The sequence below is a fragment of the Haliotis asinina genome, chromosome 9 (assembly GCF_037392515.1).
Source record: "Haliotis asinina isolate JCU_RB_2024 chromosome 9, JCU_Hal_asi_v2, whole genome shotgun sequence".
Classification (NCBI taxonomy): Eukaryota; Metazoa; Mollusca; class Gastropoda; order Lepetellida; family Haliotidae; genus Haliotis; species Haliotis asinina.
Window position 1 is genome coordinate 63,277,405 of NC_090288.1, and position 27,795 is coordinate 63,305,199.

The 27,795-nt window shown below is 37.5% G+C and overlaps 1 protein-coding gene across 4 annotated transcripts in view; it reads right to left on the reverse strand.

Annotated features, from left to right (window-relative positions):
- Nucleotides 1-27,795, reverse strand: part of LOC137296113 (serine/threonine-protein kinase WNK3-like) — a 41,773-nt gene that overhangs the window by 5,284 nt on the left and 8,694 nt on the right. The window contains exons 2-15 of one of the 4 annotated variants that reach the window (XM_067827796.1): nt 14,817-14,992; nt 13,036-13,256; nt 12,314-12,471; nt 11,651-11,739; nt 10,790-11,015; nt 10,115-10,472; nt 9,622-9,722; nt 9,081-9,179; nt 8,324-8,386; nt 6,398-6,567; nt 6,169-6,213; nt 5,856-6,072; nt 2,902-3,090; nt 318-2,000 (exon numbers count right to left, since the gene is read on the reverse strand). In XM_067827796.1, the coding sequence (XP_067683897.1) occupies nt 318-2,000; nt 2,902-3,090; nt 5,856-6,072; nt 6,169-6,213; nt 6,398-6,567; nt 8,324-8,386; nt 9,081-9,179; nt 9,622-9,722; nt 10,115-10,472; nt 10,790-11,015; nt 11,651-11,739; nt 12,314-12,471; nt 13,036-13,256; nt 14,817-14,992 (3,795 nt within the window). The remainder of the gene's footprint in view (nt 1-317; nt 2,001-2,901; nt 3,091-5,855; nt 6,073-6,168; nt 6,214-6,397; nt 6,568-8,323; nt 8,387-9,080; nt 9,180-9,621; nt 9,723-10,114; nt 10,473-10,789; nt 11,016-11,650; nt 11,740-12,313; nt 12,472-13,035; nt 13,257-14,816; nt 14,993-27,795) is intronic. The other 3 variants (XM_067827798.1, XM_067827797.1, XM_067827799.1) reach the window with 3 other exon arrangements.

Here is a 27,795-nt window from a genome sequence, read left to right on the forward strand (position 1 = left end):
GACGTCTGAGTGCCCATGTCAACTGAGTCAGCAGGGATAATGAGCTTATTGCGAGGAGCATTAGCAGATGTGAATGATGACTGTAATGACAATGAACCTAAACCCATGCATGAACCAGCACCATCTTCAGAAAAAGGATGTGGGGGTGGGAGCTGACCTAATGATATAGAGCGCTTTTTCTTAGAAGTGGCATTTCTATACAACTCTTGGCTATCTAGAGATGCAGCTCGTGCCATTTTGTATAAGTGGCTATTACTGGCTCCTACAGAATTATAAGAAGTATCACTATCATGCAACCTTTGCAGAAATCTACTTACACCAGTAGCTTTGAGCATGCCCGCACCTTGTGATCCTTCATCAGTTTTGTTAGTATTTTGAGATGGAAAAGATACAGTATCTGATGTGTTAGTGGTCATAACCTCCACCAAATGCGCATCTGCTTCATCCAGTGACTGAGAAGGACTAATTGTCACACTGTCTTTCACAGTTGTCACTGAGAATCGTCCCTTTCTGGAAGTAATATTTGGCACATTTTCCGGTAAGTTACTCCTGTCAGACTGGTTGAGAGCTTCACCACTAGAGGACGCCGGAATATCAGTTTCTGAACTTGTCTGATCTACAGCTATTTTGTCCTCTGACACAGCCTCAACAGTAAACCGTGACCTCCTTTTCACAGATGTCTGACTTTCATTGGTTGATGACAAGTCCTCATTGGTCTGATTAGCATCTGATTGTACATATACATCATTACTTACAAATCCTCCTGCATAACCATTAGCAGGACTTAGGTCGGTTTGTTGCATTTCATCAGTCATGTGAACACTGCCACTTTCAACCTGAGCCCCTGTAGCAGACATTGTCATTACAGGCATTGTATGTGATGTTGTAGTTTGCTGAACATCCTTCCTATTGCCATGTAACTTTTTGATCAATGCTTGCTCAAGGTTGGCCAAATCAGCCTTTCTACTCTGACCATCTGTACTGTGAATAGAGCCATCTGATGAACCATCCTCTGACATTGCCTTCCGAGACTGGCCAGGTGATCGTGGAGGGGAAATAATCTGACCCAAGACACCAGTTTCTGGACCATGCCCTTGAGCTGGAGTTACACCTTGAGACTGCTGTGAACCCATGGCTGCTGTTGTATACATGGGCATTTGACCTTGATACATCCATGCTTGAGGAATCAAATATTGAGGAGGCAGGGGATTGGGCTGTTGTGAGGACTGGGGTTGTTGCTGCAACTGGTTCATCATGATGTATTGCTGCATCATCTGTTGATGCATTTGCATCTGCAGCATCTGATCAGTACTTGCATAATAGGGTGGGTAGTAGAGGCCCTGATAATGGGGCATCAAGCCCTGGTACTGAAGCATCTGCTGTGCACCATGCATGTACGGATTCATCATAGGCACACCCTGACTCTGTGCAGCTTGAGTGGTCGGAATACTATCTGAAGAAACACCTGATGGTGCATCTTGTGACTGCACCTGCTGCTGAGTCTGTGACTGAGACTGGAGAGACGTGGATGGCTGCTGAACATGTGGTGACTGTTGTTGAGGTCTTCCTTGTCCATCCACTAACTGACCTTCCATTTGCCCACCCTGAGGCCCAACATCACCTGGAGTCACTGCCTGACTGCTTGCCTGTCCTGCTACTCTTTGGGATGTCAACTTGGTCAATTTTTCATGGAGATCAGATATATCAATTGGAACATCAGATCGTGCAGTTGTGCTCTTCCATGATTTCTCATACTCAGGATTGATTGTGTCTGGCTCCCCAACATGGGTAGCAGAGTTGGGCATGTTGTCTGGAGATATTGTATGCTCCTCTCCCTCATCTTCAGTAATCTTGGTCTCCGAAAGGTGTGAATCACAGACCCTGCTCACAATGAACTTCCTACTTTTACTGAAGACCACTGTGGAATCCTGCATCTCTCCACACTCCGTATGAGATGCAACTCCCGAGGTATCGGTCCCAGCATGGTCAAACTCAAGCCTCTGAAATAGCAAGTATGTGTCAATTCATGATAAAAACAGATCTGGTAAATACTGCATCTCCAAAAAATTGTACCCATAAAAACACATCTTAACAATGGCAAATTTGAAGTAATGTGTTCACTTAAAGGTAACATGCAACCAAAAAATCAAACATAACTAAAACACAGTTATCACTTATATATGATGTATAGAATAAATTGTTGATTAAGAAACAACAAATAAACAAAATTATAAGCAAACAATCGCAAATCAAAACTACAATATTTTGTACTTGGGTTTGCCTCCCTCGAAACAAAGCAGCAGTGATACTTAACTCAACAAGAGTCGGTGGGTGTCCATTTAAGCGTAGCAAAGGCTTTTCATTGGCCACGGATTCATATGCTGATTTGCTTAGCCGGTTCCTTGTTTATTGCTTAAAAGCCTGATAGGTGTAAATTTCAAATTTCATGTGGTCACGGATTGAAGTTGTGGATTGCATAGTCATTAGCAGACAGACTGCCAGATATCACAATCAACATGTTCTTTGTATTTTTTTCATGTAACGAGTTGATTATTATTTGTTTGTGCACACAATCAAAATTAGAATATTGCTCACGACCTCATACTCCAAGTAAGCATACTGTTGCAAGCTCCGCAAATCTATTCACTGTGCATGCATTATGAAAACAGTGCAGTGTTGAGACCACTTATTCCCCCCAGCGCTGGGGGAAAATTAGTGAATCGTTTGGAACTTGGGCTTTCTTCATCACCATTTTTTACAAACTTTAAAGGTTGAATTGGCATTGCTGATGATTTATTTCGGTAAGAGTATACCAAAAGGTATCAGAATTTGAAAAGTTTTACACTGCGTGTGACCTTCAAGATGTAATTACAATTTTCTTGCTTGTTTGATGTGACCAACCTTAACCGAGTCTCCGTCCATGACCTGCCTGACTCTTCTGACTGAGCTGGGACTGGATGTTGGTGTGTTGGCAACACTCACACATATTGACACAGAGGCTGATGGGTCCTGGCCAACCAGTGCAAACACCTGCTGTAGGAGATCTATCACACCATTCACCTGGCTGCTCAGCAACAACTCAGCACCAACCTGAAGTACACAATTTGCAACATCAACTGGTGGTTATCCTATAAATGCATAAATAGTATACATGTAAACTGACAAAATATATGAGAGAACATTCAAAGATGGTTTTAACATGTAAGCATGCTCACTCAGTTCCCTAGTTGTTAACAGTTTTACGTCATCAAACATTTTAAGATCAGGCCCCTTATTCTTGAAATGTTTGTAGGTCAAAAAATTCTTAACTTTGATCATAGCCAATGTCTTAAGGATGGGCTTAAGAAATTTGTAGGGCTACCAACATTTCAGGAATAGATAATCGGGGCGTTTATTGAGGAACTTGATTAAACTTATATACATAAACCTATCTTTCACATAAGTCTCAAAAAACTGATGTTTGTTTCAGACTTAAGTGAAAAAAACCAAACAAACGTGATTAAATAGGTGGCCACCACCAGTAAAAAACAGGTTGCAACCATAAACTTATCAATGTTAAGTGATCTTGAAATGCGCCCAGTTTGATGTCAAACCCGAGGAGGCGTGACAAATTGTATTTAGCGGAAATTCATAACGGTGTTGGAAAACACAGATCAGTGGTATTAAATGTGTTTAATGTATTCAAGGAACTATGTATTGTTGACAAGAAAGGGTTCACAACTTTGGAGACATAAATATCAGGTTGTATTCTTCCATAATAAGTTACCTAGAAGAATGTTCTACACAGCTAAATCCAGTACTGGTAGACTACTGGTGAAGGTAAAACATAACTATTATCCTCTTCCATCTATCCTGTTAAATTGGCAGTTATACTAATCCTGATACAACAGTGCAAAAATCCTTCAAACAAAGAATCAAAATATGTTTCGCCTCTGAGGACTCTCGTCAATAAGGTCCCCAAACAAGAGTTGCCTCCCTTGTCCCTCACACCTGAAACTGCTTGAAACAGACAAGGTCAGATGGGTGGGTCCTTTAAATTGTTCTGCCAGGAAAAGAATACTAATTTCATAAATATCTTTGTTCAGAGCTCCATATAAGGTGCATTTTTGCATATTTCACTCAATAAAAATCACACTTACTCAATTAATTACAAATCTGGGAGTACAAAAATGCATATGAATCACTTAAAAACCCAATGGGTCTATTATACCTTGCGTACATTACTCAATTAACTAAACTGGCTTGCGTATGATTAATTGTGGCGCACAAACTCTACAACAGCATTAGCTAATAGTAAGTGATGCTTATACACACATATACTATTACAGCCAAAGCCAGGGTTTACTCAAATAGTCACTTGACTTCCAATTTGACAATTACTAAAAATGTTTAGTCTATTGAGATGCATTTATAATTATACATTTAGAAGAGTTAAATACCAAATAAGGATAAAAAAACTCTGTGTAAAAGTACACAATTCTTGTAACTAGTGGGAGTATAGAAAATGCTGGTTACTCCTAAAAAAATGCAATTACTCATACATAAACAGACATGGAGGTACCCACTTGCTTGAAAATTTTTCTGGAGCTCTGTTTGTCTACTGCAATTACTACTTTATATCCTGACAGAAAATATACAATGCAAACCTCAAAGAAATAGTCTGTGGTTGTGATATTAGTGTGCTTGTTCCCTGGGCATGATTATGTCATGGATGAGACATACTAATCCCTGTACTGGAACATTCTTGATCTGATGATAGAAATGTCAACAACCAGGTCACACATTTCACCCATTTGTGAAAATGAACCCTGACCTTTGGCTTGACAACTGAGCACTAACCTACTCCACTGCCCAGCCAGCAAAGACTTCAGGGACACAAGTAGTAGTAACTGCCTCCTGACAGGCCACAAAGGTCGCAAAGAGAACTCTGAAGCCATCAAATGCACTGAATCTCTTTGAAATACTACTTCAAACCGTCTTCCACCTTGCCTAGACAGCCACAATTAACAATCTGACCAAAATGTATGGGGAGTACATTGCTGTTTCTGAGAAAGTACCAAGTTACCTCAGGGGCATGCAAAAGCCATTAATATTCCTACAGTGATTGAGTATGGTTTTACAGTTACGGCTTTTAGCAACAGTCCAGCAATATCACACCACAAATAAGCTTTGCACATTGTGGGCAATTGAACCTGGGCCCTCAGCGCATAAGCAGACACTTTAACCATTAGGTTAACCCCCAGCCTCAATTTTCCTTCTGAAGTTGAGGGAACATACCATCCAAACAAGATCATAACTGGCTGTGATGCATTAGTGAAGGTTTAGTTAGAAGTGATGTAGCTGCAGTGCAAAGCGAAAAGAAATTGCATCCACAACTAAGGATCAAGGCTGTTTCTTGTAACACTTGACAATGTTGTTCTGATATTTTCCTGCCCTGCATATATGCGCACGCGCACGCGCACGAACCCTTGCACCTACACACAGAGAATCCGCCAAAACTGTACGAAGACAAAACATACCCATGTATTGAGAGTCCACTATTAGAACAATCGACATGGTCAAAGTGGTGGCCACATTGTAAACTGGCTTATCAAATCCTGGTGTCAACAATTATAAAAATGGCCAGATACAACGAATCCAGCTCTTGTATCATTTTTCAGATGATTTTCTCTTTTAGTTCGATTCTGACTGCAACAACAGCGTTCTGGTAAGCAAAGTCTTCGAAGATTATTGTGTCATGTGACTGACTTTCAGTCAGTTTAGTTGATAAAGAAAAACAAATATCACATATGGTATTGTGCCAAAGCCATAATGTGGAGTAGTTTTTCAGCAAGGCACACCTCAAGCAAACTTACCAAATTTTCAGCAATCTCCTCAGGTTTATCATTTTCCAAGGAAAATGTGAAAGTGACAGTGTTTCTATTGGATAGTTCCAGCCTGCACTCAACCTCATTGTCAGCACCCACACTGAGAATGGTAGCTCTTGGAACTTTCTCGAGAGTTTTCCGCCGTTTGGGACGGGACTTCCTCTTTGACTTGTCTTGAGTACTGGATCCTTGAGCTTCATTTTCACTGCAAGTGTAAAAACATTGGTTAAATACAAGTGAAAAAAATCAATGCAATATGTACTAACATATTTGTACAGAATAAGCATAAATCATTACTTACCACAATTTACCAATTGCACAACCTGTCTCACACCCATTTTTTATTCTGAAACATCAATTCACCATTATCAGAAATATAACATAAATCTCCAAGGCCTTGACTGTGATGAAACATTTCAGGAACTGATAATCTGGAAGAAAATGTTTTTCCATTAGGCTAAACATATAAACAGAGAAGTAGTTTCCACCATGACAACAGTGACCACAAACTGCAAGGAAAGGCTGCCTACCTTTCTCTGTTGGAGTGTGTGGGATCATCCTGCAGGCAGCCTGTTGAATGACTGGAGGGGAGCTGGGATGTGCCTGATGTTGAGGACTGAGGTGCAGATGAGCCAGTTTGAGTACCTCCTTGTTGAAGTTGCTGAGCAGCATTGATGTCCAAGTGGCTCAGGTTACTTGCCTGAAAAGATAAACAATCAGTTACAAACCCTTCTTTTCTGTGGTTAATAACCTTGCAAGCCTTCAATCTTCAGCTGGATACTTTCTGACTTTAATTAAAAACAGACGAAGGAGTGAATAAATATTCATATGCAGAATATTACACAGTAGTTCTGGAAAAAAGTGCTAGTGTTATATTTACAGGATCTTTCTTAGCAGGTCAATACTGCAATATTTGGGTTTTTTCATTTGATGTTTACAGTTCATGGTTGCTTTTTGTCATCACTTTGAGCCTTGGTAACTTTCTCCAAACTATAAATGATAACAAATAATACTGAATAGATTAGTGACAAGTGTGTTAATAAAGGTTTTACTACTTTTGAATCAGTTGCTTAAAATGGTACATGCTGAAAATCTATGAACAAGAAACAGAAAAATAATCAACATTAAATGAACGAATGCATCTTTCTAAGTGTAAAGGCTTAGCAAAAGTGCAAAATCTCCAATATGAATACTCAAAACTCATGATGTACTACAGGTGCTAGGTCGTTTTTTAAAAAAAAAATATGCTGGGATCCTCTTGATATTTCATTTAAAGTTTCATACTTTTTCAAAATATGTAATTAGAGGCATCAACAGTTGGTGTTTACCTCAGGACAAAATGATACAGGACAACTGAATGAGGAAAAAGGGCAGAGCCTCAATACAGGATAAGCAGAAGTCCCTGAACTCCCGATCAAGCAAACCTTACTTAGGATTAATGATAATCCGGTATCACAGACACAGATGTACATGACACAGCCATGAGCATGCATACCTTCCTGCCCTTTTTCTCATTCAGGTATCCCTAAAAACGCAAGTAACAATGTATGCAAAAATGATCATGTTTTACGTAAGGTGTAGTGGCTCAGAAATGGCGCCAAACATCAAACAAGAGAGTGCTTTGTTTTTTTCTGAGGAAAACACAACTTGTCTCTGGATATAACCTACAAAATGTACAACTTCCAAAACGTCCTAAAGGTGGCTGCAACTAAAAATACCCAATACAGGCTGGATTGTGATTTATTACAAACATATTCCTAAAATTAAGGAAAACAATTGCAGACAGTAACCACCTGAAATTAAATAGATGTAGGTTAGAAGCAATTACCACTGTCTCTAGCAAATGTGACATTAAATGTTAATTGTGCAAACAGCTCTTGGCAACTAAATCTAACCAGCAAGGATGATAAAAAAGTAAATGTTTAGCAATAGATAACAAGGAGCTTCCACATGAAATCTCTACTTTATAAAACCAACAAGAGAATGCAATAAACAGTACCAGCCAAATCAAACATTTTGCTACAATATTTTGGTGACAAAATCCACAAAGCCATAACCTTGAAATTGAAGCCATTAACTACACTACAGAGTTAGTATAGGTTAAATGGTTAACTACATGCAAATAAACCAAAGAATTTTGTGCAACACACCTTGGCCTGCAATCTGGTTTTTACAGGGGTCTGGGGAGCAGAGTAAGGTCCTTGGTGATAGTGCCGAGAACCTGCCACACCTTTCTGAGGGGACTGCACCTCCTGAGGTGTCAAACTGCCTAACATTCCCTGTCAAAATCAGTTGCTAGTTGCACTATAAACAAGACTCAGCAGGCAGACTGCTGCCCCAGGGGAAAAGCTAAGTTGAGTATGGATAGAGTATAAATAAGTTTCAAGCAAAAGTTCGGATAGAATTTATGGTAAATATAAGATATCAGTTTTGGTCTCTAGTGACTCTAGAAGTACCTTCAATACCCCATGGGAAAAAACCTTGTCCCGTACTCGTTTCCAACTTTCAGCTCCTTTATGCTGAGAGAAAAATCAGTAATGTTGATGTTAAACTGCTATAGTTTGGTAATAAAGCATTAAGATATTGATATTTTTGAATGCAGATGCTCCCATACCTTGACTGGTAAATACATTGTAATGACCAGCTGTTTACTGTAAATATCACTGTGGCATTTATTAGCATTCCTGACAACATTAAACTTACTGGTTAATATATTATTTTGGTTAAGAAATTAGCCATCAAATAATATCCATTTACATGTCAGTTAGTAAAAACTTGACATCAGGCAACCCACAATATTTATACATGCAAGATTAAGTCAGCCACATATGTAGGAAAGACGACATTAATGACATCGTGTCAGATACTTTCTATACTAACAGCTCGAAGAAATGATAATTTTTTTCCACAACATGTGGATGATAGTTAAGGCCAGAAAGCTGTACTTTTTTTATGTGCCTTTAAACATTACGACATTTTTTTTCCAGATAAGATACTTACAAAAACAAAAACCAACAAAGGTTTTCATGCACTCATATTTCAGGGACATTAGAAAAAGTCTCAAAATTATGTTAACATATATGCACCAAAGTACCATTATTTAAAAAAAATCAAAACAAAATGTTTCTCCTTTTAAGACAGTCTTCTGAATGTCCCTGAATATAAAGAGGCTGACAGACTCGCTAAGTGATCCAGAAATTTGTTTTGACCAACCTGTGACACCTGGGACTGTAGAGATGTTTGTGATGCTTGCTGTTGAAGTATTGCTGGCTGGCCATCATCTTGTCCCATACCTGATATGCTTGTTTGAACCTACAACATGCAAGTGCTATGGACTCAAGACAGATAAGTGGAACTACAATCATACTCCCATCAATATTTCTGCTACTACACAGCAGCTTGTAAATACATAATGAGTGGACCAAGCTATCCTGGTATGGCAGAGCCCCAGATGAGCTGTATAAGTGACAATAAACCAATTCATTTTCATAATCTTTACTTCCTGGTCAAACACATTCATTGCATAACTAAGAACACACTAATTTGAATAATGCCAAAAAGTGATATGTCTCACTTACTGTATCTTAGACATGTATTGTTGTTGTTGTGGCCTTACGCTAGGTGATACACTTTGGGATAAACATTTGAAATGTAATAAGTGTTTACAGGCATTACGAAGAGTGACAGATGTTCGGCCTAAGATGTTGAATGGGTTAACTAAATTGTCTGTTGAAAATATAGCAAAATTACAAACCTGTTGTGGAATATTTGGAGCTGATCCACCTGACAACTGTTGTGATTGTTGCAAATTTGGTATATTAGCTTCAGATTTACTCTCTGAGATAGCAGCTGAGACTACAAACAAAACATAAAGGGATATAAGCATTTAATAAATCTGATGTTGCAGTATGAGACAAAAGCTGATTATATGATGGTATTCATATCATATTGCATTGCCACCCTCAGCACAAGCATAGTGTGGTGCTTGGGATGTTATGAGGGTTTGAGGTTGACATGAATTTGTTGTTAAGCAATTTTCCAGCTATGTGATGGCGGTCTGTAAATAATTAAGTTGACCAGACAATCCTGTGATAAAACATCATCTATACAGATTGAATATGACACGTATCAAGCAGTGAATGAGTCTGATCACAACATCCTAATAGTCACCTTTTGTGGCAAGCATGGGATGATGAAGATCACTTCTGAACTGGATCAGTTAAATAAGAATGTAGGAAACTACTAACCATTTACTCCATCCTCTGCTGGTGTCTGCTGTTGTCCACCCCCATCTGCCATGCCCCCCTGTACACCAGGTAGTGTACCCAGACCCCCTCCAACCTGCGTCTTACTCACAGCTGGGGGAACCTGCCCCTGGACTAGCTGTTGAGACGCATTAGGTTGAGGCTGACCAGGTTGATGAACACCGGTTACCTGGATCTGTGAGGTGGGTAGGGGAGTTGAAGTTTCCATTCCTTGACCTGCCACAGGAGGCTGAACTTCATTCAACAACTTCTCTCTCTCACGTTTCACTTGAGCAATTCTTTCACGGATTTGTTTTGTTGCATTACGTTCATCTTCTTCTTGAAGAAATCCAGATTTTACCTTTTTTAGGACAAAGAAAATCCAAAGCTGTACTAACAAAATTCCAATTTGAGAGGTGGACAATTTCTAGTTATATTTGAACACTCCATATGCAATAACCAGTCAGTGTCCCTTCAGTCTTGTATTTCATGTTTATTTGCCAATTTTGCTTTCAAAAAAAAGAAGCAAATTTCAACTATTTCAAATTTCAATTGAACCATTGTTTACTAAGCTTACTGAAACGTACACAAGTTTACAAGACAACAGGATTAAGTCACAGACAGACCTCAAATATAAACTGAAAAAATACTTTGAAGCAGTTCCTTTACATTCCATACCATATCTTGAGCAACCTCTTCAGCATTATCCTTTTCCAAATGAAAATCAAACTGGATAGCTTCATTTTCCTTGTGTTTGTCTTTGCGCTTCTTGGGATCAACAACTCGAAGTCTGAGCTGAATGATTGGACGGTCTGTGAGTTCATCATCCCGGTTGACCAACTCCACCTTCAAACCACTGTCTTCCAAGAAAAAGCCATGCTGAAGTAAGTCCTTCACAGTGTACCTTAAAATATAAAGGACAATGTTTTAGGCAATAAGTTTTATCAAATTACCACAGTTATCTTGTTCAAAGTGACAAAAACAATATTCACATAGTCGAACACAAACAAGATTGTAATTACATAATAGTTTCACAACATGTATCTCCACTACCAACATGTGTCTCAATATGTGTGCTTGTAAGTGTTATTCATATTAGCCCACCTCCCATGTACAGAAACTATAAATAATCTTGACAGATTATGTCTTCTGTAAGGTCAAAGACTGTAAGGGTTGGCAGGTGACATGTTTCATGAAACTGCTGTTGCCTGAATATGAATAATTCCTGTTCCAATTACATGTAAAGCAGCTTAAGGCATCATAAATGGTGCCTGAAGTGTTCACAAACTTAACACTGTTATTAAAAGACTCCTAGGTGCTGCCTTAGTCACAGCATTCTGTAAAAATTCTCAGCATTGTGAAGTTGGTTCTAGGCATCTATCCCAAGCTCGCAACTTTTCTCAAATTAACCTACAGCATGTTGTACTTCCATAATTCTTAAATTTAAATACAGCATGAGCATAATATAAACGTATTCAACTGACAAGATCAATTTCAGATGATAGGAAACTAATATTGCCTTTTACGACATATACTTACCGTTCTTCTCTTTTTTGTTTGATGCAACCTTCAATAATATCTCTGATTTCAGGATTGTCTACTTTATCACAGGCTTCTGGACGTACACCCTGAAATAAACAGAAACATATAAAAAAGGCAAAAAAAACCCGACAGTGAGTAAACATTTATTTCCAAAATCCTTCAAAGTTCCTTCAGAGATAAGGACTGCTTAGGTTTACTGATTACTAATACCCAGTTAAACATATCTGAACATGTTTAAATGTAACAATTGTTACACCTCGTGTTACACTTTCCAAGTATAGACCAGATTCTTGTACTTAATGAATTTGTCCCATTGAGAACACAAAATCAGCAATCTAAACCACTCAGCTCTGGCACCTTTCACAAAGTGAATGTACACATACTTTGAGACCCTTCTAATAAGTGTAAATTGGCACTGTTCCATCACCAAAAGCTATGAATACACCATGCCTTTTAGAAAGGGGTCAAATGTTACATGCATTTGGGATCATACTTTTTCAATAAAGGACACATTTATTGTAGTTTTTGACACAACCTGAGAGTGTGCGTTCGAATCCCAGATGAGACTCAACCACAAAAAATACAAGAATCTGTCCTTCACTGTGTTATCAAATGTTATCCAAGACATAACTTTGTCAAGAACATGTCTGGGGAACTTACACTGGTAACTTTTCTGTAGATTTGAGCAGCATTAGAACATTCCTTGTATGGGTACTCTGACGTCGCCATCTCAAGCATACACATTCCGAAAGCATAAACATCAACTGCCTCATCATAGTGTTCTTCATACATTTCGGGTGCCATGAACTCCGGCGTACCTTAAAGAATACAAAGATCGTGGAGTCTTTGCATCCTGACGCTGCAGTCTACAAAGGGAAGAAGGGGGATGGGGAAGACAAGATTAGTACATGGTTTCAGCCACAACCAAATAATCCTGAAACAAACTGACATTAGCTTCACAATATGCAAGATCAAGAATAAAGGACTGATACCTGCCATTGAATTCCAGTTCTTACCTGAATCTGGATGTCAGATGAACAATCAAATAAGTGTAGACTCTGTTGCTAAAGGGAGGAATGGGAAAAAAGAGGGAAAAATTGTCAGGATAAAGACTTTGAAAACACAATCCTTTTGTGTTCCAGTTATTGTGATATGTTTATTTTAGGCAGTCAAGTATGACTTGCTCATCACATACCTGTGAATTTTGGGAGTTGTTTCAGAACAAATTCCGGGAAAAATCTAGTTGCGGGAAAGCATGAAAATGAATGTAAGTACATAAAACACACTCATGTCACTGTATGTTATTATCACTATCAAGATCTATGATTCCAGTGCAGCAACAATGGATGTTAGACAAGATGTGTCCAATGTAAAATACTTACCGATTACACTTTTGGCAAATGATTTATTCTTCAAAGTTGCTAGTCCTAGATCTCCTATTTTGACAGAGCCAGTTGTACCAGTAATGAAAATGTTGTCACATTTCAAGTCTCTATGTATCACAGGGGGGGTTCGTGTATGCAGAAAGTACAATCCTTTCAAGATCTGCCGGCACCAATTCTTCAATACCTTGATGTTTATCTTCTTGAATCTCTTAATGTAGCTATGAAAAAACAATGACGCCACAATGAAATACATGTAGCTGTCAGGTTTCTGTTAACACTAAGGACATGTTATATCACTACCAACCCACAAGAGCTTTGAATCAGCTGATGATAAACTAGTTCAAGTTCCTAAGACTAAAACAAAGTCAGGTGAAGTGGGTCTATGCTCTTCAGCTCCAAAACTGAGGAATGCTCTACCACTGGAAATCAGAAATTGTCCAACAAAAGACTCTTTTCTAACTAATCTGAGTGACTGAGTTTAGTGTTACGTCGCTTTTAGCAATATTGCAGCAATATCACGGCAGGGGACACCAGAAAATGGGCTTCACACATTGTACCCATGTGGGGAATCAAACCCGGGTCTTCGGAGTGACGAGCGAACACTTTAACCACTAGACTACCCCACCGCCCTAACTAATCTGAAGGCATATCTTTTTTTCTGCTCACTTCAACCAGCACCATTGAGCAGTCATGTCAAATCTGAAAACTAGGCGCTAGTTATCATTCATTCAATATATATAACATTTTAGAACTTTTTCCTTTACAATCTGTTTGATGTTTATCTGGATTTAATAATTTTACAATAGAACTGAAACATTCACAAGTAAAATTCGGATAAATGCTTAACTGACTTAACATTTGAATGAAGAAGGCATGCTCATCCATGATATTAGATTAGTAAACCCAAAACCGCTCTATCTCTGACAAATATTTCAGTAGAGGCATCTGCTGTCATACCACAAAAACAAAACTATGGCTATCACAAACTCTGTAGGGACTGCATTTGTTACATGCACTTTGATCATAATATACAGCAAGTGCCAAAAGGAAAGAATTAGTTGTTTATATCTCAGGCCCCCCTAAGTAATGGAAGGAATTATGGCAAATTTGAAGGAATTGCATCTCAAATGTAAACAAGCGCAGCCCACTCGCGAAACAATTGCAGCGATATGGGTAGTTTAGCGGTAATAACATAAACACAACGCCCCTATCAGAAACAATGTCGGTAATACTTGAAACAAGATCGGCCATCTTCGGAGATTTCTCGGCTCAGTTCCGAGATTTGTATGTAACTTTCACAACTGTTACAAGTAAAAACTGTTGATTTCATTTATCACTTTAATTAATTACAAAAAATTGCTTGTAACATCTTTATTTTGCTCACTGACAACTCTGATGTGGATCCATCACCAGAGCATGCTTACAAGAACTGTTTTTTTCAGTGCTTATGTGCAGAAAATTGTGAATAGTTTTGGCATGCCATGGTAGGTGACACAAGAAATACCTGATATCGGTTCTACACATTTCACAAGCATAGGATATCAAACTCTGGTCTTTGTTTCGTGTGAAGAGTGAACGCTTTAACCACTAGCTACAGTTCCCTCCTTTTGCGTACATTATTAGGGTGATTAGCCAAATCAGTGGATAGTATTATTATTGTTTCAGTATTATTCAGAGGCATCAGGTTATGTAGCCATCAGATTCGCTTATGTCGGGTCTTTCAAGATTTGAGACCTTTTCCACCTTCACAAGAACAATATAATGTAGCTTCTACTTACGTTTTCAATGTTCCCGAAGTCATCAGTTCTGTTACCAGGATGATAACTTTTCTATTTCGTCTATCCGTTTTCTCCCAGTAATCATAAAATCTCACAATGTTGGGATGTTGCAGTTCTTTTAACATTTCAGCTTCCTCTTTGAATCTCTGGCGCTCACTCTTGTTCCATTTCTTGTCCTAGAAATATCAAATGTTTGACATCTTACAGAAACATAAAATGCATGTCATTAGTTAATGGAGTTATTCACTTATGGTATCTTTGATTACAGACAGTGTAGAATACAACAATTTGTGGAGAGAGAGAGAGAGAGAGAGAGAGAGAGAGAGAGAGAGAGAGAGGTGTGTGTGTGTGTGTGTGTGTGTGTGTGTGTGTGTGTGTGTGTGTGTGTGTGTGTGTGTGTGTGTGTGTGTGTGTGTGTGTGTGTGTGTGTGTGTGTGTGTGTGTGTGTGTGTGTGTGTGTGTGTGTGTGTGTGTGTTTTTAAGCTGTCACTGTCTAACTGAGAAATATTTGTTATGGCTGCACATAGTTAAAAGCTTAAATATTCTGTTTGGTGTTAATGCTAACATGTAAACACACCACTGAAACACATGAAGCAGATCACTTCAGATGTAAAGAGCTATTACTTTTCATTCTCAAATATCAATATTAAACTTTTTTACTATAATAAACTCATATGAATTGGCTTGCAAATTAAACACTGTGGTTGAGACATAATATATTGTGCAGCTCACAAATAGACATGTCACCATGCATGAAGCGCATGTTTAACTAAGTACATTGTCACAAAAGAATAAATATTTCAAAATGTTTCATTTCACCAATGTTCACCAAAGTGACAAGTAATGACAAAAATGCAAGCAAAGAACTTTTCATAACAATTCTACAACAAGGATATGGTGATGATAATGGACGTGCAAACATCAGTGAAATCAGAATCTACCATGCTACACTCTGTGTAATTACAGATTGTGTTGAAAGCTGGATGTAGTTTTAACGAAAAATGTTCCTGTAAATTTTCTTCATTAAATGTAATTGTTTATATTTCCATTTCATGTCCAATTTTATATAATTATCAAAAGTGAACAATATTCCATCATCCTGTAAATCATTATTGATTAAGCTCAATCATACAATTATCGTGTGTTTTCTGTAACACGTGATCACAAACGTCAAATAACTGTTTTCAAAAGAAAAATGAGCAGCAATGACACACAACTGATCCTGTATTAGGGCAATTTCTACCCACCTGACCTTCTACAGAAAGTTTCAAGTATGGTTAATGAATCCGAAGAAGTCAATCCCAATTTGAATAACTTTAATAATACACAAATCTAAAGGTCTCACAAAAATTTTCTTTGCACAGTAAGCATAGACCATGAGAAAATCTGCAGCATTTATTTTTTTCTATCTGTCTAAATCTAGTTGTTTCTTATAAGCAACAGGTCCAAACTAAGAAAGGGACAATTTGTTTATGACCACAGGTGTCCAACGCTAGTGAAAAGGCAACAGGGACAATCTTACATGTCACAATCAAGTGTTCAGACAGAACTGAACCATGTATAATGTGCTTTCTCTGGAGCAGGAAATATATTTCAGTCACTTGGTTTTTTTTTTTATAGCAACGATAAACAGTAAAACTTTCAACTTATCTTTGAACTTACTTACGTATTTTAACTTATCCCTTAAAACCAGATGGTTTGAGTGTTAATTTTTTTTCCATCAAATCACAAAGATTGTATCACTATTTATTCACACACTGAACTGAGGCTGACGCCTTTTAAACAAAATAAGCCTCAAAATAGATTAAATACTGACAATGTTTTTTTGCATCAAGCAGGTCATTCATTTACTGTATCCATCTTTTGCTCAAATCATATATTATTTCTGCAAATATGTGTCTTTATTGACCAACTAAACCCTGGTAACATTAACCAGTAGCTAAACAGTTTCTTCTTCCCTAAATGCAAATCTAAATGAAAAATGAATTAATGAATGTATTACGCATAAATATACTGGTTAGATCTCTTGCAGACTGACCTTGATAAAAAATTATTGAAAAGAAAATTGCCCTCATCGTATTAATACAAACTGTATTTAGAATACTAGTACTCAAATTTAGATTGAAAAGTAAAGGTATCCAAATTATTAAAAAGAAAGAATAAATAGTTATGAAAATTGTTAGCTCCATGCAGGCCACGTCAGGAATACCTTTGATAAATTGCCACTGACTTCTCACAATATTTGTTCTAGTATACATGGACATTCAGTGCTACTCATTTCATGGATGAAGGTCAGTACAGAAAGTTCACGATTCTGTAAGCACCATATTACTCAATGTTTCAAGTGAGTAGAGCCAAGTTTCATGAAAAGGTAAGCATCTACCACTTTACAATGGTCAAAACATTCTTAAGTAAGACATTCAGATTGAGATGGGTTGTAGAGTTTTCATTCATGCAGTATTACATGACATATTACTAAACACTCATCACTCTAAACACCTATAGACACTGGATTTCATGATGCAATAAATCTCTGATGTAACCCATACAGTAACTCTGAGCCCAACACAAAACAGTTCAGTTAAGCATGCACATAACATTATATGGAACAAATTCTGTTGGTTGTTTTGACTTGAAAAAATGTGACTACACAACGACAAACTGTGAGGATATCTGGGGGCAGCATTTCAAAATGGTGAGTTTCAAATAAGACTTCGAACCAGTTTTAGAGACAGAAATTGGTTTATGTAACCATAGCACATTACAGTGATGCATCAAGTTCTCAAACTGAGGGGAAACAACTCTCTACAATATCCCACATTAAATCAACTGTAGAGTTTAATAATAACCGTGTAAGAACAAGAAAGTAAGGAAGATCCTGGAGTTGTTGTGATTTACTGCAAGCTTTTAAACATTTAATGTACAGATTATGAGAAGAAACCCTTGACCTTTCCATCAATTTCAAACATAGCATAAGCAATGTTGTGTCTGTACTCTTGAATATCAAGATTATCAGATGACATAGATACAGAGATTAAGATAAAGTTGTAAATGTATGAGAGGTAGCCCATATCAAGAGAAAGATATGAGCCTAGTTTCAGAGTAAGTGGATGTCTTGTTACATAGAAATAGTCGGCTATTTGATTTTTAAAGGGTCAATGACATGGACCCCCTCATAAGCCAGCAGCTAAGTTAACCAACACAACATCAGCTCAATGGTAAGTCTCATGATTCAGTTCCATCTGAAGTCATGACTGAAATGCATCACTGCAATGTCATGTCAGTGAATACTTACATCCGAGGAAAATACTGGTCGGTCCTAAGTAACACAAGAAATGGTTGAGTTGCAATAAGTCTGTACATATTTAAGACAGTTCATGTTTCCACATGAATTGTGCCAGAAGCACTTTATTCCTATATTCTATGAATAATCTCAACAGATTTCGAACATAAATGTCGATTAGCTCATGTAATACATTCCTTTGTTAAATGTGTTCTTTTTTAATTAAAGATATAATGACAATAATATTCGAGTTATCATAATGTTGTTTTTTATTTATCAGGGAAGAGAACAAGAACTTTAGAAGTGGACTTGTTCTGTACACACAGAGTGGAGGCAGAACATTCCACCATGGAAAAGCGAGTGGAGAGATGATATTCCCACGGCCAAAACAAACTTTTCATTTGTGTGGTGTGGTGTGGTGTGGTGTGGTGTGGTGTGGTGTGGTGTGGTGTGGTGTGGTGTGGTGTGGCACTCAGAAACTTTAAGGTGTTGGCTAGTAAATACGTCTGATTAGGTAATATAGTGACTAGAGTTTTCTGAATTCATAATTCGAAGTAAGGATGCATATCTTAATGAACCAGAAGCAATCTGGATAAACATGTAAACTGAACATGCAAACATGCCAATGAACAGTTTAGTGTATAATACTACTGATCTCAGCAAAAAGAAGAGGCCAAAAACAAGATTACATCTTCTTATCAGCCAGTTCATGGTGAAAGGATTTTAACTAAGCAAGCTGCACATATTCTCTTAGGTTGTTGGAAACAAAATTGTATGGAGCAAACTAAAGTTTATTGCTGGAAGTGATGAATCATTATTGTTTAAACAGATTGATCAGATCTGGATAGTGACATTTTCATATTACAAGGCAACACCTATTCTAGGAGTATTTTTGGCATCTTTTGGTTAAGATTGACAGTGAAGCACGTATGCTTTTCCTAAACCATGATAAAATGTACCCTCTCAGAGTTAAACACGGCTGCAGTTGCAGACTTTATTATTCATTATTATTTTTTACTATACATATTATTCATTATTACACCTGGGAAATCAAACACTTCACCAAACATTCCTACTGTTGTCCACTCCTGTATAGACACATATGGTTTAGTTTGTTGTATTCAAGAATGAGTTACAAACTAGGATGAACATTAGTAGTTCTGTTCTGCACTACTGGAAATTTAAGTGAAAACATGGATATATTCCTTTCCACAACTCCCAATCACAAATGTTATGACAGTTCATGTTGAGTAAAAGTAATTTTCTGTATTATGCATTGATATTTCTACATTTCACCTTGCTGTGGCTTCAGAATGTTGTTGCAAATGATTTCTTTAACACCACTCAAAAATGGAAATTAATCCATAAATATGTTCCTTCAACAATGCTCAATGACATAAACCACTACTTCTTGTGTGTATGAAAGAGTTGAGTCAGTTCATATGATAAACAGATAAACAGTCTCCACAACCAGACCCATAAAGGTTGGGTGTAGAAAAGGCCTTCAGCATCCTATGCTTGCCATAAAAGGTGACAAGGCTTGTCATGAGAGGCAAATAACAGGATCAGGTGGTCAGGTTTGCTGACTTGGTTGAGGCAAGACATCGTATCCCAATTACGCAGATTTATGCTCATGCTCTTGGTCACTGGATTGTCTGGTCCAGACTCTATTGTTTACAGACCACTGCCATATAGCTGGAATATTGCAGAATGTGGTGTAAAACTAAACTCACTCACTCAACAATCAATTGGTGTTGATCAATCATAAAACTTAGAGTAAAACTAAAGGATGCATTGAAGGATTATGTACACTTATGTGGAAGTTGATGAGGAAATACAATCCTATCTATCTGTATCAAATCCTAAGAAGGAAATAGCTGAATGAATGGTCAGTACTTGTGTCACCAACACAACATTAACGCAGTTCCACTAACATAGAAACAACAGATTTTTAGAGAGGGTGTGACTTGACTTTCACTGCACCAATCAATATGTGCCATAAGGACCACTGATGTTGTGTCATTTCATATATCTATACACATATTGCACAAGGGTGCACTCCAAACTGATTCAAAATCGTCTGGCTGCTTCTCCCTAACTTTTGGCTTACTACCAATAGATACTGTATGGATGCTTTTCGGTATTTTGAACAAGAGTCATTAGAAGATGACACATCTCCCCAGCCCCTACATATTTCAAAGGACAATTCATCTGACAGTTACTTGATGTTTTCTTAGATTAAGTTTGAACTGTTTCCATGGAAGTCATGAAAAATATAAATGCCATATATCTGTAAATAGCAAAAGGCACCACTTCAAGATCTGTCTCATATATCTGCCAAGATCTGTTGAAAGACATCAAATGGTTTTCCAGTTGTGCTCTGGAAAAAGAAGTCTATCCCTCCATTTTGAGACTAAGTCAAAATTGTTTCCATAGAAACCAGGAAAAATAAAAATGCCAAAACATTGTAAATAGCTAAAGGTACCACTTTGTGGTCTGCTTCAAATATCTGCCAAGTTTTGCTGTACGATATTGAATAGTTTTCGGGTTGCGCTCCAGAAACAAAGCCCATCCCTCCAGTTTGAATCGTTTCCATTGAAACTGGGAAAATGATAAATCACCAAAATCTGTAAATAGCAAAAGGCACCACTTTAGGGTCTCCACTACATATCTGCCAAGTTTTCAGAAAGATATTTAGAAGTTTTTGAGTTGTGCTCTAGAAACCCAGCCCATCCCTCCATTTTGTCAAACAGTCAACGTTCACCAAAAGGTGTGACATCTTGTGACTTATAGGACTAATACCATCTTTTCACCTTTCTTTTCATATGAAAGAGATGCAATAAAATACACAATGTTGTGAATATGATACCCATCACAAATACTGGGTAACGGATACAAATAATTACTCATGAATACGATATTGTATTTAAAGGTCACATGCAACGTAAAACACAACTTTGCAGATACTGGTACCTTTTCGTATGTACTTACCAAAACAAATCATAAAAGATGCCAATTCAACCTATAAAGTTGAAAAAACGCGATGAAAAAAAAGCCTGCGAAATCGGAGTTCAAACGTTTCACTAAATTCCCCCCAGAAAACTGGTTTCAACAGCTGTGCTTTGCTGCGCTGCGCTGCGTCCATAACGCATGCGCAGTGAATAGGTTCGTGGAGCTTGAAACAGTATGCATGCCCAGCATCTGAGGTCGTGAGCAGTAGTCTAATCTTGGTTGTGTACACAAACAAGTAAATAATCTACTCGCTACATTAAAAAAAACTTGTTGATTGTGGTAAGCAGTCTCTGTCACAGAGAAAGCTCAGTGTCTGGTTTATTCACACCTATATGTCTGTCTGCCTGTCTGCTAAAGACAACATGCAATACACAGCTTCAATCATTGACCACGTGCAATTTGAACTTAACACCTATCAGACTATACGACATAAAGAAAATAAGTTGATTTATGACTCGTGCACCCGAGTCCCGTGTCTGCCACATTATGTAATTAGGCACATGTGATACACATGACATGTTTTTATGTCTGTGGGTTGCAAACAAACTACATTCATTTTTTTCGGATGACTGGATCTGACGGAAACTGGTGCAAACTCTTGTCAGTTTCAAGTCCTGCTTTGTACTAGGACGAATGACAGATTCCAGCCATGCAGTAGTTTACCATCTCTAGTGACATGATTTTTGGATCGAGCGCAAATTCAGAGAACATGTATTTTCAAAACCCAACATCTCTATATACATTCTTCATGGATAGCGACTTCTTAGTGTATATGATTTTTAGTGTATATGATTTTGTTTGACAACAGTATATGAATCCATACTGAAACGACGCATCAAGTACACAAAAAGAAGTTGTTATCCATAAAGAATCTTACTTTCTTCTGACTGGCTATACTTCTAAAATGCCCATCAAACAGATCATCTTTCTGTACACACAATGAACCCTCAGCATATCAGCAAATGAAACAGCCAATCGGAAGCCGTCGTTACACTTGAGTGCAGATCCACCTGCTATGACTGGGTTCGGTCTCCCGAGGGCTTCATTTCTGAGGAAGTAAGCCCAAGTACAAAATATTGCACTTTTGAATCGCGATTGTACGCTTATAATTTTGTTTATTTGTTTTTTCAAAAGAAGCAATGTATATTATATGTCATGAATAAGTGATAAATGTGTTTTAATTATGTTTGATGTTTTGGTTGCATGTGACCTTTAAGTGACTGATCCACAATATGGAATGCCCATGTTGGTAGTGTTCATTTGTCACAGCAATAACTAGTGATCTCATGACACTCATATTTGGCATGTAATAGTTATTGTTGATGGTACCATATGCAGCCTTGGCAAACAATCATGACATGCGCTACTGCAAGGCTAGTACATATTCCATTACTGCATATCTCATTTTGAAAAAGGAGAAAAGGTTGAAATAAAACATCCTCCCTTAAAAAATTGTAAATATTCATTAATATTCTGTTCTGGTGACCACAAATAACTAACTGAACTCATGAAAGGCTACAGTTTGATTCACTAGTCTAAATATGCGAGTGAATCAGAATATCCTAACTACCTATCTAAATGACAGTATTTTCAGATCTGTTCATTTCTTTCCGAATTCAACAATATCAACTAAGTGTTATCCAAAATTTCCTAATTCTCCAACAGATATTTTCCAGTTTGGGTGATGGTGCAGAAGAATGTATGATGAAAATTTGCTGAAATCATATAAATCTTCTAATGATACCTGTTTCCATCAAACTCCGTAAACCCATGTCAACATTCATTAAACTACATGATCACAAATATAGTGATCCACCTTCAGTTTTTGGTGATCTACAGCCTGTTTTTTATTGTGTATTGTTTTACATCTATATCTATGATATTCTAGTTATGATACTGTCCCTCACTGACAGGTAATCACTTATTTAACTTGATGCATTATGAATGCATACGTTGTTATGGCTGAAATACTGCTGTGACTTATAATTGTACCTCACTTGATTATCAGTATCATTCATGTTTATACAATACAATTATTAAACATACCAAAGTCTATCGTACTGAAGGAAGCAAAAGCAAACAAATCCTCCCATTCTCTTCTCACAGAGGTTAATCAAGTCATATCTTCTCACATAACCTTTGTTCTAATACAGCCCTTTCAGGGTGTGAGTGTTCTGGATTCATGTTTGGTTGCAATTAGATTTGGCTGTGCAATCAGTGAGGTTGTTTCAGTAATGATCCTTTGCAGAGCCTCTGAAATTTCTTCTGCATGTTTCGGGAAAACAACAACCTCTTAACCTGCGAGACGTGCAAAAGATTCTTCTAAACCATGTAAACAGTACTCAGTTATGTAATGGTGGATCAATGGCATCTTCATTGCTGTCATTGACAACAGACACACTAGTCATTTAATGCTTTGTGTGCAACCTGTGGACTTAAAGGGAATGGGGATATATGGCTGCATTTGACCAGAGGTTACATGGGAAGATATGACTTGATAAACCTCTGTGGGAAGAGAATGAATCACAAAAATCATATCAAGAGCCAAACAGCACTACACAAATTGAGTAGAAGCATACAGATGCATGCTTGGGATTGACCAATCAATTTTGAAAAAAAAAATATCTTCAATTTAAACTTCATATTTGTGTGTAATTATGAATTCTTTATACCATTTGGGTTGAGCTCAGAAATCTGCACTCTTGATTTCACTTTTGGTTTCAGTTACATTTTATACTGATAAAATACCTTTAAGCAGATACATACTTGATTTGACTTCCTACATCCATCAAATGACAGATAGATTAAATGATCAACACTACCTCTCCGATCTTTATAGAAGAAAAACATATTTTTACTAAGGCTGTTACGATACACTTGCATATTAGGTGAATGGAAATATTAAAGAATATTTACAATTTTCAACTAAGCATGTTTAACTTCAGCCCTTATTAAAGTATGAAATGCAAGAATGGAATATGTACTGGCCTTGCAGTAGTGCATGTCATGTTAGTTTGAAAAAGCTGCACATGGTACTGAGGGTTAACTATTAATCTATTACATACCAAATATGAGTGTCATGTCAGATCACTAGCTATTACTATGTCAAAAAAACAATTAACATGGGGGTTCCATAGAGTGCATCAATCACTTAACTACAACCCCATGTTCATGAATAATTCTTCGCATTTGTTACCCAATATTCGAGATACATATCATATCTGCCACATTACGTATTTGTTGCAGCCCCATTTTGTACAACTTCAAGTTGTGTTTTTCATTTGACACTTAAAGGCACAAACTTCAAAGACATTAATGAAATCATCTGCAATTTTCTTGTACAACAATATAGCCATAGCAACATCTTTACATTAGTGCTTGTTCCAGTGCTCACAAAACGCAGATTGATAACTGCATTCGATAAATAATTGATTTTTCATAGTCAACTCCGCTACAAAAATCTTGTGGAAAGTAATGGAACACAATCATAACATTGTGCAAAACGAAACAGGCACTGGTTAATACAATAATCACCATGACAGAGGATACTTCCTGTTGAGACCTGCATGTATGTTTTATGAATACTGCTTCGTCTCCAGGTCAATCGGCAATTGCTGATGCAAGCAAGATCAATCAATTGGCCAAATATTCAATCATATCAGCACTACTTTACATGATTCATCAGAGGCTTGTGAGAGGATGGTGATGCAACTGTTCTGAAAGGAGTTCAGTATACAAAGCATGCCACCTTTAAATTAGAGGAAAGTGCAAACTTACGTACAGATCGTAACAACTTCCAGAATCAAGAAATCTAGTAACATATTCTTGATTTGAACCAATGAACCACCGGGTACAGGTAAATCAAAATGTGAAGAACTAAACAGTAAAACGAAGCATCTTCAGACAATTGTTGCCAAAAATATACTACTTCATCAAATACACCTTAAAGCATGTGTTGAAGTTTCATTTCTTGAACATCTTATACGTGAGATGCTGGAACATTCAGGTGCTATAATTGAACAGCTTTTTGAAATTAGACAAACATACACACATCTACCATATATTACCATAGATAAGCCAAAAATGTAGATGAACTGACCTCTAACTTGACCCATCAAATCAGTATGTTTGATAGGTACATCAAAATTCATCTAGTTATATTACTAGATATGTTTTTACTAAATTACCAGTAGGTTAGGGAAAAGTGCACAGCTGAGTGTTATTTCCAGTTCTGTATGAGACTACTGCACATGGCAATCTTAATCCCTGCACACAAGACCATGCCTAGCAAAAACTGATTAGAACTGTAAAAGTTAAATAGCCCTGTCAAGATGTTTAATTGCAAATTTGATATCTATACCGACAAAGTCAGTTCTCTTGTTCATTCACACTTAACCTTTGAAAACAGTTTGACAAAAGTGAAGCCATAGATTAAGCGATCGATTCATTGGATTGAAATTGAAATGAATCATCAATGAAACTGATCAATTGTAAGTAAAAAAACAAAGTTAAACATACCTGCTACCAGCACTAGGGTTGACAAACAGAATATATGATGCATTGCATTTACTATGTATCATTAACTGTTTGCGAAGGAGCCCTTCTACTTTTGGGTACATATTCAATTAATATCATATCAATATCTCATCATAATTGTAATCCTAGTTTGAAGCCAGAAAATGCAAATACAAATAAAAATTATTTGGGTTCATGTCTCCCTCTACCATGTCCTAGCAATATCCAGTCAACCTGCAAATACATGACTGGTCCGGGTAAACCTTCTACTGAAATCATTAAGAGCTAAGTCTGATCACAAGCAAACTGTAAAGCAAGTGGGGTTGTGCAGCATAGAGAATGTGACCAGTCTTCATATATGCGAGTGAAGCGATATTTTATTTTGACACGTAAAATACTTTTTGAACCGAAGCGAGGGAAGTGTATTTGCCAACCTTTGCTCGCTTCGCATATATGGAGACTGGTCATTTTCTCTACGCTGCGCAACCACATTTGCGCTACAGTTTGCCTGTGGCCTGATGACACTGAACCAGGTTGGTCACTGGACCTGACCACCAGGTGCTAGCGAGGATAAGTTTTACTCATGAATCTAAATTCTCTTTAACACCAAGTGTCTGCAGATGGTCTGGAGACACAATCTGTGAGATAGCCAAGATATTATCATAAACATGTTAATATTTGGTTGAACATAGATTCAAGGTGATCCAGTATGCAGCGCCTCAATTGAACAAATGGGCCTCCTTGACACTTTTTCCTCAGTGTAAACTATTATTTCACACCATAAATCTATTTTCTGTTTCTACTCAAGGTTTTTAACTTTTTTAACTTTAAAAGAAAGATGGAAAAGAGTGAGCAATTAAGTATGGTTTTAAGCCACATTTAGCAATATTCCAACAATAGCACGGCTGGTGACACCACAAATGGGCTTCACACACTATGCCTATGCGGTCAATTGAACCCAGGTCTTCAGCATCATGAGCGAATACTTTAACCACTAGGCTAACCCACTGCCCAGATGGAAAAGAACTTGAATCAAACAATGTTTTTGGAAGTGTTGAAAAATGATAATGACAATGACATGGCAGACCTCGTGCAATCCAAATGTAATAGGACTAAATGATACACAGAATATCACCCTCGTAAACAAACCGATGAAAGACCTGGTATAGAACTGGTCTTCAGCAACGCATGCTAGTCATAAGACCGGGTGGTCAGGCTTGCTCACTTCGATAACACATGTCATCGTATCTCAATTGTTTAGATCAATGATCATGCCATCAATCACTGGACTGTATGGTCCAGACTCAATTATATACAGACCGCCACCATATAACTGGTTTACTGCTGAGTGTGGCATTCAGCAACAAACAACCAGCCAGCCAACCACTTGCGTAATCAGTGAAGAAAACCATATCCCTTCATGAAGGCATGTCTGTGTCAACGATCCTAGAGTGTGGTGTACCTTGGGGCTCAGTCCTTAGGCCACTTCTCTTTGTGTTATACTCAAACCCATCAGAGGAAGTCTTTCATGTGCATCATCACACATTTGCCGATGACCTCCATTGAGGGATTCCTTCCAACCAGATGATGTACAAACAGCCAGATCAAGAGTGAGTCAGTGCATCAAGCAGTCTAAGTAACTCAGTGTCAGTACTTTTCGTTACTCTCCACTGCTGAGCCTTACAGAACCTCCAATCAAATGCAAGAAACGCCCAACAGAAATGCTTCATCCTTAGGAGCATTCAAATCAGGACTCAAAACCTTCTTCTTCAAAAAAGTCTACAACCAAGAACTGCGAAATATTCTCCTTGTCATTTTGATGACTGTCATATCTTCCTCATGAACTCTGGACACTCTTTGTGCATGCTCTAGATGGACTAGGGCACACAAGAAATATCCATATATTATTATTACTATGTACATAATTCTTTTTATGTGGTTACTTGCAATGAATATTTACAAATACTTTACAATGTAAGTGTTTTTCACTTGGAACTACTTTCTTGTATACTGAAGTAAGGTACTGTAAGCAATACAGAATACATCCAAGCCGCATGCTATTAAAGTGGCATTGTTAGCTATGTATTAGAAAATAGATTTCAAATATTTAAACTCAAGCAATTACATGACGTTTGTGTTTTAATTTCTTGTTATTACATGTAAAGTATT